We start from the raw sequence: 15,937 nt of genomic DNA, 5'->3' as shown, positions 1-15,937 counted from the left end.
GTTGGACTGTTGGGTTGCAATTGCATCTTCCTGGGGAAGAAAAGCAAGATATCTGACCTGAAACAGAAAAACACTTCGTATTAGTAAAATTCGGAAAGTAACCAGTTTACTACGGGTAACGCATTACCTTTAGCATCGGAATCTGGCATGTACAATCCCTTTACCTACAAATTGGTCTTTACCACGCCGAGAAACCGACGCTAAAACATGAAATTCATACCATCATTATACAAAATATGCAGTGTAATCTTCAGTTTTTAAGATTGTACGTGCACTGAATTAGACACGAAAACTCTAAACAGTGTATTATAATCTTTTTACTAATGCAAAGTGGAGTGCAAGAAGCTGGGTAACTAGGATATAACATAAAAACGATAAACATATACTGGCGAATCAAATTTTGCAGCTCCGAAACGTTGAAGATTTGTGGAGTCAGTTTTTTTTTCTTTTTCTCCCCCTCGTTTTATGGCTTCTGTTTCTGCACCTTTTTTCCTCTGAAAGAGAACATACCTTCACTGGCTTTAACATGTCTGAGAAGGTAAGTTTTGGGACGAACGGAAAGCATAAAGCCCTATGATTACATCAACAACTGCTGCTATTCTTAAAACTTTTGAATGCTAGCCTCTCCCTCTATGACCAAGCTAGAATAAGTGGTGGGTTAGCAGATATTTACAAGTAGTTACTGTCCAAAAGCCGAGTCAATCAGATCTGTTTCAATAAAACCAACAGAGAATCGGCATTAGATCAAGTATCCTGCACAAGTCCGAGATTACTGTGCGCTAAATATGTTGCTTTCAACAAGTGTAGGCAGGTTTTATCAAGAAATAAACGGAGCTAATAACAAAACATTAATACAATCTAACTGAAACGAAAAGGTACCATATAGAACATCAAAGTTTAGAAATGCGATTTCATCTACACAATTTACCTCACAAACCAGTCCTGATTAGTGTTTTCTTTTCTGTCTAGAATACTGATAACCTTCTCCACAATCTTCATCTGACCCACTAACCATCTTCCACCTGTCATGACTCCGCTCATCAACATTACTCTTTCCACTGAGCTTAGAATGTCTAGAACTGTGACTGCTCTCTTTCTGCAACTTCTTATCACTGGAACCACTTTGATCGATACCAGATCCTGCGTGGCTGCGATATTTCTGATTCTGCCTTTTGGATTCATGCTCGATCCTGTTTCTGTTATTGTCTTTGGTATATCGATGATGAATCTGACTGGAATCATTGCCACACTGCTCTCTTCGATCCTTATGCTTTCTGGAGCTTCTATGGTGATGCTTCTGTCTCTCTTCACTGTGGCAACTGGAGCTACTTGGCACATCGTCTAATTCTGAACTTGATCCTTCCGTGCGATGATACTGCTTCTGATCTCGACCATCAACCACCAAACGGGAACTCTTCTGCTGACCATCAACTGCAAGCCTGTCTTCATCTGTGTGATTATGATGCCGATATTGCCTCTGGGACCCTTTAGTAGAGCCATCCTCAGAGTAACTTATGCTCATTTCCCTGTTTATATGATATCTGTGGTCATGTAATTTTTCCGTCCCATTATAGTAATGTCTCTCGTTTAAATCACGGTCTTCGTCATCTTCACCATCATGAGATTGTTCTCTGAAGCAGGACAAAACCACTCGTTAGTCATTAAAAATCAGGTATATTAACAAACTATAATCAAAACCAATAATATTATTTCAGATGCAAGATAGCATAACCAGAGATGCATATACCTTTGCCCTTATTTACACACATAGATCAAATAAAATGTGCATAAGTTCCTCCTACTGATTATTGATAATAAAAGACTCACCTCCTCAAATTCTCATTTGAAACTTTTCTTCTCTTTACCCAACCATGAAGATCCATGGATTCTGAACGACTTAAATGGCAGTCTTCACCAGTCACTGGAAGAGGAGCAACACCTCCCATCCTCATATATCCACTGCAAGATGGTTTGGTGTAAAAATCAATATAATGCAATTATGAAGAATACTTCATATGATTGAGGACCAATAATAATGAATATCTTCCGTACAGCAATCAGCTAAAGATGAAACTGAACCTACCCAAAGGAAGGGAACGAGTTATACATAGATGGCATGTATGCAGGAACTGCATAAGGAGCAGGAGGGACCATATTTGTGCCAAAAGCCGTCATCGCATGATTTCCATATGGATTTCCAAAAGGCATGGCATGAGGTGAGGAAGCCCCATTCCAGTATGGTGGTACATAACCTGGCATAGCTCCTGGAAAGATTGCATTTCCTAAAATCCACAAATTGGTGAGCATCACAGGCAAGAGTTCACGCAATTACAAATGAATGCGTACAACTCCTATTTCATACCTGCATGAAGCATAGGATGTGGGCTTGAAGCAACTGGACAGTCTCTGATGAAATGGTCTGGCGAACCACACCTGTAACAGGTACGTTCCCCCTGATTCCATAAAGACAAGTATACATTCAAAAAAACGCACCCAAAATTATAAATAATTAAGTCACGCAACCAAAAAGTGCTCAAACAATGATTAACAGTTTGTTCCAACAATAAAAATGAGAATTTTCACGTCTACTTTCACAATGAATACCTTTCTGTGCTTTCCAGTCTCTGAGAAGCTCTTGTCACCACCTGGTGAATAGCATGATTGTCAAAAAAGGTTAAACATGGCAAAACAACAATCGAATAAGGTTCCAGCAATGTCACAAGGACCAAGTTAGATACTACCTTCTGTAGAAACCCAAGGTGGCCTCTTTTTTGTGATTGCAGGTTTAACATCTTTTTGGAAAGGAGGGTTAAAAGCAGATTCTGCGAATAAATGATTAGAACCTGTCCCTGTTTCAGGAGAATGAGGCGCCTCTGCCTCTCTTTGTAAAATATTACCGCCCCGAGACACATCTTTGGCCTGAATTCCAGATTCTCCATCTGTTTTTACATTAATAACTTGTTAAACACAATAGTGGGGTTAAAGTATGTCAGAATAAACATATGTGAAACTCCTACCTGGAGCATACTGGCAACAATCATTATCTGGAGCAGTGATTAAATTTTGGGATTCTAGGAAATGCTCAATTGCTTGCCTCAGAGAAACATTTGGCAGCAAATCTTCTACTCTGCATTTGGTCAAAAGACACATGGGACATCTGGTCTTCTCTCGCAACACTTGAGAAATACCTGAACACAAAATGTGCATAAGCTATCACACTCAGGTTACAGCCCAGAATCACTAATACCTAACACAACATCTCTCATGAAAACTATCCAACGGTAAACTATCAGACCATAGACTTACATTTCTCACAAAAACTGTGCTGGCAGCATGGTATCATTACGGCCTCCTTGAAAAATGCGTTGCATAGAGAGCATTTCAGCTCTGATGACAAATTAGCATGCGGTGTATCCAGGGCATTCGCACTGCCCACCCTTCATTTACAAGAGAGAAAACAAGTCAGATCATTGAGACCGAAGAACCAGACAAACAATAACATGATACAACAAATGCATCTCTTACCTTTCCACATTCATGTCTTCTTCTTCAGGCTTTGATTTTGTCGGCAATATGATTTGTTCAACTCCACTATGCGCATGAACTATATAAAATAATTCAGAGTGGTAAGCATAGGCCTAACCCATGAAAAGACAAATACACGTAACAAACATAGGCCTAACCCGTGAAGCTTTGTAATCGAAGCACATACCTCCTGGAATAGCATCACTAATGCCACTTGCTTCAAGTTTCAAGCATCGTCTCATAGCGGGCTCCGAATATCTAAATACAAATTGAAATCATGTACAGCATAAATACCAAATATTTACCGAATGTTTGGTATATGCAATTCCAGAGTCTTAAAATAAACAATCATACACCACTAGGGAATCACTAATAAAAGAAACAATCAAACCTTTTGATGCCGTTATCGGTATTTGGTTGATAATCATAGATGAAGTTATCCTTGTCCGTATCCAAATCAGAACTGAAAAGGGTTTCTTTAGGAATGGGATACAAGTCAACCCCAAAGTCATCAAAGTCAACAGTCTCAGCATTCTGCGAAACACCAAAGACACAAGAAAAAATTAAATAGATAATCAACCAAAGAGCTTCAAATGTGACTAAGAAATATCCACAACTGCAACTTGAAATGCGAGTGCGAAGTTTAAGATACAAACCGGTGCAGCGGGTGATTTAGCATCCACAGAGTCCTTGCTATGAAGATTCTGACATGAATTGAAGTGAGGCCTGTCACAAATCATAAGAATAAATTCAAATTCCGAAACAATAAACAAACTTTGATCGCCAATTAATATGCATGCCAACTGAAAACGTGCACCGAATATATAAAACTATAAATCAAACGGATAGGTATCTTACTGGTTCACATGTACTGATCCTGCAGGAACTCTCTTAATTACCACGCTAGAACCGCAAGGAATTTGAATGCTCTCGTCGTTGTACTCTGTAATCAATCCGAAACCGAAAGGCGTTTCAAAACGTAGCTAACAATATACATAAACCCTAATTCCAATTCCATGCAACCAAACACCAAAACCGTAATTCTAACGTGTTTCTGAATCAAACGGACACAAAAAGAAAAGGATTTATGGCTAACTGTAACGTCTCAATTGGTTTTCCTCCCGTTTTCTGGGCAACCAAACAGAAAAATAAAATTGAAAGCGACAAAGGCTATTGACAAAGAGAAAGGGAGGGAGAGAGTTGACCTTGACCGGTTACGGCGTCAGAGAAGACGAGTTCGGAGTCTTGGCAGAGGTTGAGGTTCTTGTGGCGAATTATCTTGGATTTGAGATCGCGAACGGAGATGGAGGCGCGGCCGTCGATGGCGACGGATTCAAAGTTGACGGAGCTTCTGAATTTGAACTGGACCGCCATGGCAGAGCGGAGGAGCCGAATCGGTGGGAGTCAAAAACTTCTGATCATCAAGTTGTCAGGTGGAGAGAGCGAGAGAGAGAGGAGAGAGAGAACGGAGACGTGACGGAACGAGGTTATATACGGGATTTTCTAAGAAATTTCCGTTTTCTTGGTGCGAAGGTTATGATTTGGACTATAATTTATTTAGTAAAAAGCCCAAAACAAAGGTTAAGCTAAGAAACAAGTTCAAGTCCAAATCAAATTTGGATGGATTTGAACTTTTAAACATGATTTAACTTCTTCTGAGAAAGTTCCTTATAAAGAGTTAAATAGCAAAATACCCAAAATTTGGCGAAACTCTCGTAATACCCAAAATGCTCCTCCTTTTTTACAACTTTAAAAAAGAGCAAACTAAAATTAAATAGCAAATTAGTAAAAATAATCAAATGAAAACAACCACATAGAAGAGTTACTAACATTAAAAAAAAATCATAAACTGTAAATTAAGGTTTTTAAAAAATTAAATGCCAAATAAAGATTAAATTGGAAAAAAAATTTGTCAGCTGTTATCTCGTGTGACAAAAAGCTAATATTAACATGGTGCATGATTATTAATTTATTTCCACTGAATGCAAATAAAATTGGGAACTTTAACGAAATGTTCCCGATACTGTTCACTTTAACGAAAAATCACATTTTTACACTAAAAAGTTAAACCTAATACTATTCGTTTTACCTTTTATTTTGTCCTTATTGTCAAAACTTAAAGTTTTGAAGTCCTTTGCATTAGTTTTCCTTATAAAATTCCCACTCATTACTGAGTTGGGCTTGAAATTTCAGCCTATGTCTGGCGGGCCTCGGTCATTAGAAAGCCCGTTTATGCTTAGAAGGCCTACAATTTTAAACGGCGAGCCCATGATATTTTCAATAAGAAGCCCAAAACCAATTTACCAAATTTGATCCAGTTAATTTCTCACCCTTTTCTCCCGATAGAAGATACAAGCAACAGTCCATTTTTCTTGTACAAATATTTATTTTTATTATTCAACTTGATAAACATGTTTGTATACATAATTTCTCTTATTTAGCAGACTCATCAACTTTGTTTATTGGTATCGTCAACGTATACGCAAAAATTAGTGTATTTTTTAATAAATACGTATACATGTATGTAATGATTGACATGAAACCAATCAAGATTTTGTGAGAACCATAGGGCCAAAGAAGAAAAACAACCTTCGGCCACATGGACAGAAGACTGGACGTCAAACAGTTAGCTCAACTGCTCAAACCTTAGAACGCATCGTAATTTGCAACTGTTTACGTTTTCTTTCATGATGGCATCATGAAGAACAGTAATGCTACCAATTACCAAACAATAGGTCCTATGAAGACCATTTTAATTAACACCGTCCTAAATTGCGACTGTTTACGTTTTCTTTCAGGATGGCATCATGAAGAACAGTAATGCTACCAATTACCAAACAATAGGCCCTGTGAGAACCATTTTAATAAACAGCGTCCTAATTTGCAACTGTTTACGTTTTGTTTCATGATGGCATCATGAAGAACAGTAATGCTACCAATTACCAAACAATAGGCCCTATGAGGACCATTTTAATTAACACCGCCCTAAGAGTAGATAGAGTTGTAAGATTATATTTCTGTTTGACTGTCATTACGGATAGGATGAACTTCTTCTAACTTGAAAGGGTTGGATAATCGTTGTTTATCATTAGTTGTCATCTTTCTTGGAAAGATAAACAACATGTTCAATCTTACACCATCCCTTGTCTCTACTTCGAGAGATTTTTCAATGTAACCGGAACACGGGATGGTACATCACGTGCTACATTACAAATGGTGGGATATATGTGTTAAAAAATTAATAACTTATATAAAAACACTTGGTATATCACTTCCGATCAGAATGAAAATTTTATCGTCTACTTCCTCTTGTCTCTTTCATTCGGGGAAAAGAAAACTCAATAGTTTGTCTTCCATACTTCCACCCAGCAGTCTGTCTTTCTTGCATCCCTTTTTTATTTCAGTTTTCCTTTAACTAGAGTTAGGCACCACCAAATTCCTCTTTTTGTTTGATAAAACAGCCTGCAACGCCTTGTGTTCAATGGAGTATACCATTCAAAACCAAATTCGTACTATTAATTACCTTGTTCAAAAAAACATCAGAAAAAACAATCCAAAGAACAGATCCAGTAGGGAAAGACCAGTGAAAAGGTTGAAATAAAATTTTAATTCTTCGGCGACGGTGTGAAATTTGAGGCAGATAGCTTCTCCTTGTTCATAGGGAAAAAAAGACAGGGAGGTAGAGATGGAAGACGACGGGGACGAGTTGGCCCCCGGAGAAGACGTGTGACGTGAATTTTGTTTTTTTTTTTTTTTTTCCTTCAATTAGTTCGCTAATTATTGTTTAGATAAAACAAGAAAGTTTTTATTTTTATTTTTATTTTATAATTCTATCTACCTTAAGATTAATTAATCGAATGATATTAACCAAAACGGTCCTCACAGGATCTCATTCATAGGTCCTTAGGTGAGCAATAATGTCATGCATAATCTCTCATAAACCAAACAAATTATAAAATATTATTATTATATTTTATGTCCAAGGAGGCAGGGAAGTGCCAAGGAGATGTGAAACAAGATCTATTTGTATTGGAATGAGGATCTAGATTTTCTTTGTGAGGATCTCGATGATCCTTAAATCGTGTTCGTTCATTGTACATCGTGTGGTCATAAATTATTTTAAATATTTTTATTTAAAATTAAATATAAATAGTATCTGACGAAAACTAATCGCATAATGTACAATGAACGAACAAGATTTGAGGATTCCTGAAATCCTCACAAATAGAATCCAAAGAGGATCCTCATCCTTTGTATCGGACAAATTCATCATTATGTAACATTTTAATTTAATAATACAATGGTATGTGAAAAAAAAAAAAAATTAAAACACTTAACATGTATAATTAAACTGAAACATCAGTGTAAATATAACCTCATTCCATACAAATCACTTTTACGTGAGACATAACATTGTCATTATCATATCTACCTTTCCAATTCCCTGGTGCATGAATACGTTTACCTCCCGGGAAAGTTAGGTACGTGCGTGGTAATTTCATGTCGTCAAATACTTCAATCACTTTTTTGATTTTTTAAAGACTCATGACCCCATGATTTGATTACTTTCAGAGTACTATAGGATACTTGATGTCTTGAACCACGTGATACAGACACAAACAGTAAATATGTCCACGTTTTCATGTCCTTTCTTTGGTGAGGACAACATGGTGATTGGTGAGGATATTATTAATTATTCGTCCTTTTTTCTTACGTGGTGTTTATAGAGAATTTTTTAATTATGACGGAAACACATATAATAAATCAAGTGTTTTTATATAAGTAGTTAAAATTTTCAAATTTTAAGTTATTAACATTTTAACACATATATTCCACCATTTATATAAAAACACGTGATGTACCAACTCGTGTAACGAACACACTAAAAAATCTCTCATGTTTCAGCCATCCATGTCCAAATTCAATGATGAATTGCAACAACGTTCAGTTGATAACAAAACTAGACCGAATCACGTGATTAACATTTTAGAGGTTAAAGAGTGGTGTTCATGTCAATAATCAAACACTATATTGATCATATATAATTCTAGCAAAGACGAGACTTAAGTACCTCCATTTGTATTAGTGAGTCGAGACGATACAGATTAATACTTTTATTAATAAGTTATATTGTTAGTTTTTAATTGAAATCTAATGATACATCATGTTATAATACAATTAAAAATAAAAGTAGGAAGCCTGAAAGTGAATATAACGATAATGTTCACTAAAAATAATTTTCTATATTATTACAAGACGTTCGTATAACGATCAACGTTATTAGTTGAATACATTGACGATCGCCATATAACTTTATTAAAGCAAATAGTCTTTTCCATAAGTTGATACGCAAGTTTATGAGGACCCTTGGTTTTATTTTATTTTATTGCCATTGAGTGCCGTTGATTAGAACATGGTCAAATAAATTTATGAGGACCCTTGATTTTATTTTATGTATACTTCTGTTGCTGTATGAAAATGATGTTTGCGACTCTGCAGCCTGCTTTAACAGTCTTTCTGGAAGCTTAATTTGGTTGGATGTTGAAGGGAAAAAAGGTTCTACTTCTACCTCATTGACTTGGCTGTAATTAAAAGTTAGAAGAACTATATATAAATGTTCATGTGTGCGCGCGCGTGTTACTGAAAGTGGGCATTCAGTGAGGGGTCGATTTAAGGTGTAAGCTAATCAGTCATCATCATGCTTGCGGAAATAATTTTTTTTTTTTTTCAAATGAAGAAATATTATGTGAGATTAGTTATTCGTCAATGGCCGTAAGCAAGTTACCTACCCTCTTCTAAAAGGGTGAGGGCCATTACACTGAAGAAAAAATCCCGCTCGTTCCTCCTCCACCATATTTATTGATAATTAAATAAAGAAAATAAAAAAGATACAAGCGGGGGCTATGCCGAGACCTGCAAAAACAAAAACAATCAACAAAAATGCTTGCAGAAATTATAACTACAAATTAAATTGATATTTTGAGGACAAATTGAAGTTGCAAGAAAGTTGATATTATAATTAACTACAAATTAAATTTGTTCAAAAAACCACAAATTATATTGGCATGTGGTCATTTTCTTTTCTTTATTTTGATATTACATGCATGAAAGACAGAGAGAGAAAAACTAATTAACCGCTGACTATATCCTTAATAACTTTGAATGATATTGGCATATAATTTGACAAAATTCAATGAATGCAGTACATGCATTGATTTCATCAACAAAATTGGTGTAAAGCTAAAACTGCGTTAATTTCAACATGCTCCATTATATTCCTCCATGGTTTCAACACCAACATCATGATAAAGAAGTACAAAAATGTCAAATATGGATGGAGCAAGGACCTTGTAGTTGGAGCGTTTACATCTACACCCAAAACCTTTATTCGATCCACTCCCCCAGTATTGATGTATGTTAGAAAGAATTTATCATTTATAACCGAAATTTAATTCCTAAATTAAAAAATGTTAGTTTTTATAAAAACTATCATTTATAGTCAAAATCTCACGTCAATTTATAGAAGTACCCTCAAAATTGAAAACCAAACGCCAAAGAGATTTTCTTTATGTTCTTTCTTCTTTGGTCTTTTCATTTTAACGGTTTAATTATTTTCATATCCCAATTCGAATTGGAAAAGATAGAAGGAGGAGCATGATGAAATTAAACATTTTATGAAAATGTATTTATTCTGATGGATATTAAGTCAATCAAATTATCAATTTCATTTCTTAATTTACAAGCCTACAAATATGATGATGAAAAATTCACATAACAACAAGTTTTAAATATTCTTGTGTGATAAGTAATTGGTATTTCTCGGAAAATTTTGTTATGTATTTCTGCATATTTTTTAATAGTATTTTGTAAGTATTCATTTTGATGGAAATTGCGATCGTATGCTCTCATGCATTCTGCACATGAGCTCTTAAACAGAGGGCACCCTAATTAGGCATTTAATTGAGTAATAAAAATTGAGCATAATATGCACAACCAGTGAAACAATTTAATATGAATATGTGAAAGACAAAAAGAAAAAAAGGGAGATGGAGCAAATCACGCCAGAAAAGTGCATTGGAAGATGAGAATATTTAGGATCGATTTTATGGTGTACATGATGAGAATCATATATATGACGATTCAAATTCAAAGTATAAGCAAGTTGATGATGATGCTGCTTCTAAATCCCAGTATGGCAGAATGATACTAGAGAACAATGATGCTTGATTAGGTTTTGGTTTAAGGGTGTAATTAAGTTTTGATTTTGAGGCTAACTGAGTCTATTTAAGTGAATTGTTGGCTATATTTGAATTGTTTTATAAAAACTGGTTTTTGGCTGAATTTTAGCTACTAATAATAAATACTCTTTGATAGATGGGGATCTTGACAAAAATATTGGTCAATGAGTAAACCTAACAAACTTTTTTGTGGCGTAAAAGATCTTCTCTCTTCGAAACGGGAAGCACTGGATATACATGAATAATGGAACTGAAGTGTGCAAATCTTGGGGTTTAGCGTGTAGCCAATTTTGATATTGCAAACCCAGATTTTTTTTTTTTCCCAGTTGAGTAAGGCACTTTATTTCTTAATTAATTGGGGTCATGCCAATTGGAACTTCATATTATTCAAATCCATAAGAAATTACTTCACGTAATTAATATGCATAAAAAGTTTCAGCTTCCATTACTAACAACTTTCCAGTAGATCTTTAAAAGTTTTAGGGAAGATTGGTTACTCTCACCACCAGCGTCATGACATATCCATAATATCGAACCGAAATGACTTACGCATGACACCTAACTGCCAGTTGCCACTGATATAGATTTACGTAAGAATTTACCATGCACCAACAAGGATTACTAATAGCGAAACTACAACCTTGGTGGGCGACACACAAGGTAGAGGGACCTTTCGAACTGAGCTAACCACTTAACTCCTTAAATTTGGCCTAAATAATAATCAACCTATATGTTTTAAATAATAATCAACCTATATGTTTTGAACAAATATAGAAGTAGTGAGAAATTGAAGCTTGCAATTAAAAATGGTTGGAATGCAAACATCATGGGGATGATGAGCAAACTTTATGTTCAGTTTTCAGTTTGTATGCACGTATATGTGTTGCCTTGTACTCGTCTCTTCCGAGCACGTGTCTCCTTGGTTCTTTATTTCAAGATCGTGAAAGCACTATATATGCAGTTATAAATTAAGTGAAATCTGCTCGAAAATGATTTTAATTTTTAAACAAATGAAGTACCTAGGGAAAACGCATATATATAGCTGTTTAAGATGAAGTGTGTAGGACTATTCTTTTAATTTTATACACAGATCCTGTTTTCTGCTGCTTAAACTAATATTGCCAAAAGGTTGGAGACAAACTAATTGAGAAGATTCTAGAATATATTATTCTTGTATATATGTCACGTGAGAAGATATGCTAGCAACTTTGTCATTTAAATATTTTTCGTTCTACAATTTTTGTTTTATTTCTCATCTTTCATTGTTGCACGATGATCCAAACTGTCTATCTATAAAGTTAGAAAACTTATAACGATCAATCAGTTACAAACCAACTAAATTTAAATTTTTTTAGAGCATCTCCAAAGAAGATGTCAAAAGTCTTATGTGAACTGTTATGACAAAAAGGGTAGTTATGGTCCAAAATCTTACATGAATTGACATTCTCCACTGTACTGTCAAATTTGAAGGCAATGTAGAAATTATTATTATTATTTTGTTTCATTTTAATGCGAGCCAATATATTTCCTTATTTTTCTTCACTTATTAATTATTTTTATTATTGAATTATGACCATTTGATTAGCCACCTTAACAATTATTTAATAAATAAAATATTTTTCAATAGAACACTGTAATTCTAACAATTATTTTAATTTTTTTTATAAAAATGTTTGTTAAATTATGATCTAAAAAATAAACAATTCCAATCATTATGAACTATATGTTGCAATTTACAAGATCAAAAGAAAAATGAGCGAAAAGATTCGGTAACAATAAATAAAATCTTTCTCAATTAAACATTGAAATTCTCAAGTTATTTATAGTTTTTTATAAAATTGATTTTAAATTATGACCTAAAAAAACCATTTTCAAACATAATGAAATATATATTGCAAGATCAAATGAAAAAATAAGAACGAAAAGATCTGGTAACTGGTGAGTAACATCACCCTTGTCCCTATAACTGAGGATGGGACTGGTACTGTCACATTCAAGATTGCCCCATAAAACCTAAATCTTATTTATTTATAATAAAAAACACGTATATTCAAAGTTGAAGTGACAGGCAGTGGTTTGAACCTACCTCTCATCGATGAGACAAACTCATCCTGGTCTCCCAGCCAGCTGCGCTATGTCAAAAGGAAATGACAAGGCTGCTAATCTTGTGTAACAATGCAATATTAGTCTCCTTATGTATAGGTTTTCCAAAATCTCCATTATTTTGTAGGTCATGAAATCGATGGTTTTGGACTTACAAAGGGGTTAGCGACATGACTAAACCTTAGAAGAACTTATAAAGTAAGAATACAATGTTATAGTAGTGTCTTATGTTACTGAAATAAAAATATGTGTAAACTTTGGTCTACATATCCTTATTTCATGGGCACATACAGAAAATCATCTGATTACGTTTTCAGATCATGTAAGTTGTTCTTGACTTCTAAGCATGATTAAAAATAGTGCTATGCCCTTCTTTTGCCTTCTAGGTATGATTAGAAGGATTCATTACATCCGTTAATCAAAATTAGATATTAACCCATGGATAGATGCTTCTTTACCTACCTCAAAATATCATCATTTAATTAGATATCAAACCGTGGGAAAAAGTGAACCAACCCCATTGTAGCTACCAGCAATTCAAATCTCAAAAATTTGTGAGAAAGTAACTTTGAAATCTAGCTACCGTCTTGAAGGAAAGCTATCATCTAAAGACGAAAAAAATAATTCTTAGAAGACAAATTAGTAACGCTCATGCATATTCCCCGCACATTTGGCACAGACGAAGGAGACTTTAGGAAATTTTGTTAGGACCAATTTTCTTACATCATCAAATAAAAAAATGTCAAGGGTATTTGTTTTTTTTTTTTTTTGGATCACATGCATTGGGTCATGTTCCTCTGTTTCCTAATTATCAATGTCCTACTCGGAAATCGAAATATACATATACTTTGATGGTGGAACCCTTGTGAATTTAGTAACATCATGGATCGAAAAAGCCTACGCATGTTTGGGGAATCATATTTATTTGTGGCTTGACAATTTGACATGGTGAAAAACTGCACCATGTCAATTTAATGATTAGGAAATGACCTAAGCAACATCTGCCTCTCAATTTAGAGCAGGTTCGCCCGTTTAGGGAGGACAAGGCATATAGCATGTCCTTACCATTCACCCCAAATAGTATTTATCTTTGTGCAATTTTATCCGTTGGGTACGGGAAAAAAAATTTGAAAAGTGGAAAACAAATATAGGAGATTGATGTAAAAATACATATTGAGTTGTGGTGTGGGAATGAAGACGATGGTTGAGTAATTTTAGAACAATAAGAAGAAAAAAATCCCCATTTTTTTATAATTTTTTACCGTTGGACATGTTGGAAATATATAATTGCCACCTTTCATGGTCCCTTGTTTATTGTGGTAACGATGTTTGCATTCTCAAATTTAACAATCACACTTTAAGCATGTTATTATTGAAATACTCATTTTGAATTGCTAAAAATTCAATTGAATGGCGAAAAGTTAATAAGAGTACGTAAGTCGCTACATGTCTTAAGGATATGATTTGGGCATCTATATGCAGCATCCGGGTATCTTAATACTTATTGAATATCCATCACGAGCCAAAGCTCAACTACAACTAAATTTTAATGGTTTTACATAAGTCACGCATGCACACTTGGTTATTTATGTTACTATGCAGCATATGAGTTAGACAATAACATTTTCTTGGGATGGCCAATCCTCAGAGTCAAGCAAAAATGCCAAAGAATCTAAATCCAATGAGGCACCGTAGTCCTCCAGCTCGCAACCGTTTCCAACCGTCCAGCAGCCGTCGTTGATCATTGCCTCATCCAACGGTATAGAGTCGAGCGACTGAAATTCATTGCAGTATTGATCTCCCTTCACATCAATGTCGTCATCATCGCAGCCAAAGTTCTTCAAGATGTTGCTGCAGTCGTCTGCATTAGTCCTCGGAAACTCTTCGGTGCTTCCGCCTTGTTCCGCCAATTGGGTTTGATGAGATTGCAGCTCTAATGGGTTTGCGGCAGCTGCTGTATAATTTTCATCACTAGGAAAGTTTTGTGGGACTAAAATTTTGGACAACCTAGTGGCCTTGGTTCTTATTACTAGAGGTTTAGCAGCTGCAGTTGATGTTGTTTTGGACTCGACATCTTTCTTTTTCACTACGGATTTGCTTGGATGTTGAGAAGTTTCTTTCGAGCATCCAGAAGGAGAATCGGCTTTCGATTTCTTCCACAAAGTTGTGTTCCAGTAATTCTTGATTTCATTGTCTGTTCGCCCCGGTAGCCTTCCGGCTATCAACGACCATCTGTAGTAAAATATCAACAGAATTAGAGCATCCAACTTAGAACCAAAGTGGTTATCAAACGGTCTCCTAATTTTGAGTGAGAGAGAGAGAGAGAGAGAGAGAGAGAGAGAGAGATACCTGTTACCAAGAAGGTTATGGAGTCTAACAATGAGTTCCTCTTCATCACCTGAAATGTTGCCTCTCTTTATGTCTGGTCTCAGATAGTTTAACCATCTCAGTCTGCAACTTTTACCACATCTCTTTAGACCTGCATTTTATTCAGTTGGAAGGGTTTTGGTAAAACAGAGAGTGAAAACAGAGCAAAAGATAGGTAAAAATTGATGGAGAAAAAAGCAAAAAGCAGCTTTTCTCACCAGCTCTTTTGGGAAGGCTTCTCCATTTGCCTTCTCCATGGGCTTTAATGTAAGCTGTTAGAATTTTATCTTCCAAGGCAGTCCAGGCTCCTCTGTTGAGTCCTTCCTTGGAGCAACATGGACTCCTCCCCATTTTTTGGCTTTCCCTTCCCTGTTTCTCTCTCTCTCTCTCTCTCTCTCACACACACACACACACACACACTCACAAAGAAATAGGAGGAGTCGTGCCCTTTTATAGCCCACGCCACAAATGAAGAATGACAATCACAGTAGAAAGCGACTGTTGCTTTGAAATATTGTATCGGGTCTTTAGGCAAGGAACTGATGAGTCTTGTACAAGAAACTGTAGTTTTGCGAGGTAGGAAGGATTTGGTATTCTAGGGTTTTTATACACACAAGCACGATGAGTGTCATACATATTTACATTATCGGACTGTATCTGAAGCATTGATCGTCTTAATTTTTACTTGAATATATATATGGACA

General features: G+C 35.4%; 2 protein-coding genes across 2 annotated transcripts; both read right to left on the bottom strand.

The window, feature by feature from the left end:
- Positions 1-570: 570 nt before the first annotated feature.
- Positions 571-5,012, bottom strand: LOC137717993 (E3 ubiquitin ligase PARAQUAT TOLERANCE 3-like). Its single transcript, XM_068457524.1, has 15 exons — positions 4,731-5,012; positions 4,384-4,468; positions 4,182-4,251; positions 3,917-4,059; positions 3,713-3,783; positions 3,526-3,604; positions 3,307-3,437; positions 3,018-3,188; positions 2,742-2,939; positions 2,605-2,645; positions 2,363-2,453; positions 2,084-2,282; positions 1,828-1,959; positions 929-1,631; positions 571-708 (listed from the first exon to the last, which is right to left on the bottom strand). The coding sequence occupies exons 1-14, from the start codon at positions 4,897-4,899 to the stop codon at positions 947-949; spliced, it is 2,265 nt and encodes a 754-aa protein (XP_068313625.1). The 5' UTR covers positions 4,900-5,012; the 3' UTR covers positions 571-708; positions 929-946.
- Positions 5,013-14,209: 9,197 nt separating this feature from the next.
- On the bottom strand, positions 14,210-15,639 carry LOC137716671 (transcription factor MYB1-like). Its single transcript, XM_068456078.1, has 3 exons — positions 15,452-15,639; positions 15,216-15,345; positions 14,210-15,098 (listed from the first exon to the last, which is right to left on the bottom strand). Exons 1-3 carry the CDS (start codon positions 15,582-15,584, stop codon positions 14,477-14,479), a joined length of 885 nt encoding a protein of 294 aa, XP_068312179.1. The 5' UTR covers positions 15,585-15,639; the 3' UTR covers positions 14,210-14,476.
- Positions 15,640-15,937: the final 298 nt, after the last annotated feature.

This window comes from Pyrus communis, chromosome 1 (assembly GCF_963583255.1).
Source record: "Pyrus communis chromosome 1, drPyrComm1.1, whole genome shotgun sequence".
Taxonomy (NCBI): Eukaryota; Viridiplantae; Streptophyta; class Magnoliopsida; order Rosales; family Rosaceae; genus Pyrus; species Pyrus communis.
The sequence above is the reverse complement of the archived record's forward strand: the minus strand, read 5'-3'. Positions and strand labels throughout refer to the sequence as shown.